Genomic DNA, 4,747 nt, shown 5'->3' with positions numbered 1-4,747 from the left:
CGACAAGCGCCGGCCATGCTGTGCTTGCTAGGGTCCTCTTGTCCCGTGATCCTTCGTTATTGCCGCCCGTGTGCCTTCAGCTTGATCGGGAGGACGTCGAATTTCAGACTCCCGGTAGGGGACCGCGGGCCTCGACTTGGCGAGGCCAGGGGCAGCCATTTTGAGACCAGACCATCACGGAAGGCACCATATTGGGAGTACTGGCTGCTGGGGGGCGCCATTTTAAGAGAAGCCCCGTACGGTAAAACGCTGTGGTGCGGGGACCGCCATTTTGGCGCGGCCATCTTGGAAGGGGAGCGGCTGTGGGCGCGGCCATCTTAAGCATAAAACCGGCCCCCGACGCTGTAACGAGCCGAGCTCCGCCTCTCGGCTCCTTAGCGTTCCGGGGCTCCGCTACTGCCCTCCCGCATCCTCCCCTAAATCCACCTTCTTGGTCTGTTTTCTTTCCCACTTGCCTTCATTTCACGTTTGTCTGTGTATGCCCTCGGCAATCTCTGAGTGTCTGTTGTACGTTAACTCTTCCACTGGGGACGCTCTCGCGCGCCCGCCTTTACCCTCCGACCTCCGCCAATGTTTATCCAGCTTTGACTGGCCCTGTCCCTGGATATGGCAAACCTATTGCCTCATGATCCTCTCCCCCAAGAACGCTAACACAGAAACTGTCCTCTGAGGCTCTGGATGACTTTATTCTTCAAATGGTTTTCCCCTTCCAATAGTTCCAGGTGAGACCGAAAGCAAGCACCTGGCCCATCCCTCTCTCCATTGTCTGAGCGGGTCACAGAGGGAAACTGGCAGGATGCTGGCAGAGCCTGATTGGGGGCCCTTCTGTGGGTGGAGCAAAGGGTGCCCCGTGTCAGAGGGTGAGGAAATGGGGTCGACAGATAGGCGAGGGAGGGCCTTGTGCTTCAGATAACCTCATATGGTTGGGCAAGGGTTAGGAATGGGATGCAGGTAGCCTCGGGCTTACAACAGTTACTGACTTAAGGAAGGGCCCAGGAGAGGGAAACGTGGGGAGTTGTGAGGAGGGACAGGGCAGCTCAGAGGAGAGCACAGAAGAACTTCTTCTCCCGGAAGGGGTTCTCCGAAGTGGGCACAGGGGTGATGAGGGGATCCTCACAGGCGTGGGCATCACAGTAAGTCATCAGGTCTGCTGCTGCCTTGGACACCTGGGGCACAGCGGGGGGACGGGAGGGTTAGCCAGAACCTCTGAAAAGGACTGCAGCCTCCCTCCCCAAATGGGTTATCTTTTGCCATCCCCAGGGCTCCTTGAGACAGTTTTTTGCATAGCCCCAGACTCCTCCCCTGACCTCAGGGAGTCAAGGAAAGAAAGCATCTCTTATCCACAGCTTTGGGAACCTGCAGCACAGCATGGTCTGGCCAACTAATGGGAGCCAGGGTCCCACTTACCTTTATCCGGCACAAACTGGCTTCAATCTTAAGCTGTTCCACCATCTTGCGTGCTTGCCCAATACTCATGGTGCTGTTCACAGGGGTCTCCCCTTTCATCCTGGAGAAAGGAGAGAGACAGCTCAGAGCACAGTCTCAGCTGAAGGACCTCCTCCATGCCCACTCTTCACCAGCCTTTACAAGGCTAGGGTCGTGCCCCAATACTTTGTTCCCCTCTTATCCTCACCCTCTCCCAATGACCTGTTCCATCCCTGTCCTCCTCAGTGGGAAAAACAGAGAGGTGGGGATGAGGTGCTCCCCGAACTCCTACATGGCCTGGTTACAGATCATTAAACATTATATAAATCATTTAAGGCTTGTCAGCCCTTCAAGCCATGTATGTTCCCAGCTCTGAAAGCCTCAACCAGAAAGAGCCCCCCACCCTGATGAGGAGGGAACATCACCGCCATATGCCCCCATGACCCCCAACAGGAGAAAAACAGGCCACTCCCTACTCACCTGAGGTGACAGGCAGCAGCAGCAGCCCTGGGGGTGTAGGGTCAGTGGGGGGCACCAAAATCTTCTGCCTGAGATGGATGCCCCACCCTGCAGGGAGCTGCAACTGAAAGTATCTGATGCAGAAGCAGCTAATACAGAGAAGTCCACTGGGGAAGGTTGGGCCAGAGGTCCAGATCCGTTGAGGGCTGGTGTCAGTTTCTGCAGCTCAAGCACTGCCTGGATGGCTGGTACCTGAAGGATGAAGGATGCTGGAAGGAGCTGTTCCGATCCTGGAGCATACCAAATGCCTGGCCAGTGGGGGAGCCTGGCTGCTGCCTGCATCCCCTGCACACACCCCCACTGTCACTGTCTCATTACCTGCCCTTCCCCCATTGCAGACATCCTGAGTCTGGGCTAGAGCCCTCCCAAACGAGCTGAGGCCAAGGCAGACTCCCCTACTCAAATGGCGTAGTCTGGACCTGTGACAGCCCCTGCAGTGGAGTCTACTGGCTGCAGGGGGATCCTGCTCATTTGAAAATCTGACATCAGCTGGGCAGTCGCCCCCTCCTCCCTCCCTCCATCCCTCCCTCCATCCCTCTACCCTGACACAGCACTTAGCACCTGAATCTTCTTGGTTTCTCTCCCAGGGACCCTCCATTCCCCACATCCAGGAAAATGTGATGCGCTACAGGTATCAGCTTCTAGATCACCACTTCACATTCTAGCCACAAGTTAGGAGTGGAAGATCCAGCGGCAGCAGAGGCACGTCATCAGGAAGATGTCTAAAGAAATGGCAGACCAAAGAGAAGGAGAAGCTGGGGAAAAAGAGGTGTGCGGAGAACAAATCAAAGGACCGGACAAAGAGGAGGTAGGGGGCTTTGTGGCAAGAGTGGAAATAGGTGTCTTGGTGGGGGTCGGGTATTGCTTTGAAAAATTTCATACATTTTGAATAGATTACCTCCCACACCTACAGGGTTGTGCAAAGATGTACACAACACTGGCCTTGTCCACTGAAGGACTTTATTTATCTAGGGTGATTAGACTTATACAAAACAGAAGATGCTAACAGCCAAGACCTAATCTAGATAATGTGCTGTGGGGACTCTGAGGGAGAGTGCTCCCAGTTAGGACCAGAGGAGGTCGACAAAACCTGAGGCTGAAATGCTACCACGCTTGTGAATGCGCAACGCGCAAGATGCGCGGGTTCCGGCAGACTGGAACATTCTTTGGGCTAATACTCCCCGCCTTGGACGCCTACAGGTGCTAGGAGCTGTGGGCGATAAAAATCAGTGCCAGCAGGATGCCCGCTTCACTCCCCCACTTCAGGGGTTACCTGGCGGGTGGTGAGGGTGTGGGCGGAGGGCCGCGATTGCGGCCTGGGGGGCAGGGCTGAGCGGGCGACGCAAAGTCAGAGCATGCCCTGGCGCATATTCTTGGGGTCTGCAGGGAGGAGCCTTTCCCTTTAGCTATGGTAACCGGCTGCGGGGAGGTCCGGCGGCGGGCGCCAGGAGGCGGGAACTTTGCAGACCGGCTGGCCCCGCCTCCCGCAGGGCCCCGCCCTGCGAGGCTACGGAGGCTGTGGGCCGGGAGGGGCGGGACTTCTCGGGAATTTCCGGGAGCCGGAAATTCCTCCTCGCTGTTGCCCCGGCAGCGCGCGAGGCTGGTGAGTCTGCAGGGCTGGGGCGGCCGGCGGGCTGGTTTCCATGGCGGCGCGGTTAGGTGGGCGATCGTGGCGCCGCGCCCTCTGTCGAGCCGGCGGATGCTGGCGGGAAGCGGCCCTTGACTGCAGGACGCCCTACTGGGGAGTGAGCGCAGCTCTAAGCGGAGAGGAGAAACTCGGGCGGCAATTGTGACAGCTCTTAGGCTTTGGGTCCAGCTGTGCGACCTTAAACAAGTCGCACATCCTCTCCGTGCAACCGCGTGGCAATGTGGATTAGTATCATCGAGTGTGTAGAAGCGCTTTGTAAGAATTCTAAGGTGCTCATTCTTTTTATGTTATATGTTGCTATGAATGAGTAGCCAGGTGATTTGTCCCAGAATCAGGTGGCTAGTGGAGTTCAGCTGAGGAACTCTGGCACTGGGGGCGAAGGGAGCACAGTGGAGAAAAGGAAAGAGATAATTGGCAGAGAAACAGAATCATTTGGTGAAAGGAAGGAGCCACTCTTTTCCCCTTTCTCTTTCCAGGAACCACCAGCTGCCTCATCCCATGGCCAGGGTTGGCGTCCATGTGGCAGAGCAGCTAGGAACTCAAGACCTGAACCTGGGGCCAGACCCGCTGCTCTCCCGGCCATGGTCAATGACCCACCAGTACCTGCCTTACTGTGGGCCCAGGAAGTGGGCCACGTCTTGGCAGGCCGTGCCCGGAGACTGCTGCTGCAGTTTGGGGTACTCTTCTGCACCATCCTCCTTCTGCTCTGGGTGTCTGTCTTCCTCTATGGCTCCTTCTACTATTCCTACATGCCGACAGTTAGCCACCTCAGCCCTGTGCATTTCTACTACAGGTGAGAGGGTCCTTCTATTAATGTAGAGGAATCCTATGAGAATTGCCGTAGGGCCTTTGGTGTTTATTCAGTTCAGTCCCCTCATTTACAGATGAGAAAACTGGAACCCTGTGTGCTTACAGAACTTCTCACCTTTCACAGCCCAAGGCTGGAGCAGGTCTGGGCTGGTAGGGCTCTGGGGTCCTAGTTCTACGTGTGGTTACTGAAGTCCGGTTAAAAAACAAGAAAAAGGAAAAAAAATCCACTTCTGGCTGGGCGGGGTGACTCACGCCTGTAATCCTAGCACTCTGGGAGGCCAAGGCAAGAGGATTGCTTGAGGTCAGGAGTTCGAGACCAGCCTGAGCAAGAGCGAGACCCCGTCT

General features: G+C 56.2%; 2 protein-coding genes across 4 annotated transcripts in view; one reads left to right on the top strand and one right to left on the bottom strand.

Moving 5' to 3' along the window:
• The first annotated feature begins 271 nt into the window (after positions 1–271).
• Positions 272–4,747, top strand: part of BSCL2 (Berardinelli-Seip congenital lipodystrophy 2 (seipin)) — a 12,718-nt gene continuing 8,242 nt past the window's right edge. The window contains exons 1-3 of one of the 3 annotated variants that reach the window (XM_012665174.1): positions 272–722; positions 2,532–2,752; positions 4,069–4,385. In XM_012665174.1, coding sequence (XP_012520628.1) covers positions 2,663–2,752; positions 4,069–4,385 — 407 coding nt within the window. In that variant the 5' untranslated portion in view covers positions 272–722; positions 2,532–2,662. Of the gene's footprint in view, positions 723–2,531; positions 2,753–3,492; positions 3,548–3,611; positions 3,862–4,068; positions 4,386–4,747 lie in introns of those variants that run through there. The other 2 variants (XM_012665187.1, XM_012665178.1) reach the window with 2 other exon arrangements.
• GNG3 (guanine nucleotide binding protein (G protein), gamma 3) lies at positions 667–2,246 on the bottom strand. The gene is made up of 3 exons (XM_012665199.1): positions 1,906–2,246; positions 1,408–1,507; positions 667–1,166 (listed from the first exon to the last, which is right to left on the bottom strand). The coding sequence occupies exons 2-3, from the start codon at positions 1,504–1,506 to the stop codon at positions 1,038–1,040; spliced, it is 228 nt and encodes a 75-aa protein (XP_012520653.1). The 5' UTR covers position 1,507; positions 1,906–2,246; the 3' UTR covers positions 667–1,037.

The sequence above is a fragment of the Propithecus coquereli genome, unplaced genomic scaffold (assembly GCF_000956105.1).
Source record: "Propithecus coquereli isolate 6110/MARCELLA unplaced genomic scaffold, Pcoq_1.0 Scaffold120, whole genome shotgun sequence".
Taxonomy (NCBI): Eukaryota; Metazoa; Chordata; class Mammalia; order Primates; family Indriidae; genus Propithecus; species Propithecus coquereli.
Note: the sequence above shows the minus strand (reverse complement) of the source record. Positions and strands in the feature narration are given on the sequence as shown.

What these genes read in the sequence shown, in the direction of transcription:
- GNG3 (XM_012665199.1), bottom strand. Translation starts at nt 1,506, where the DNA reads ATGAAAGGGGAGACCCCTGTGAACAGCACCATGAGTATTGGGCAAGCA. An exon ending in CCAGTTTGTGCCGGATAAAG is followed by an intron (nt 1,167 to 1,407) that starts GTAAGTGGGACC and finishes GCTGTGCCCCAG; the next exon opens with GTGTCCAAGGCAGCAGCAGA.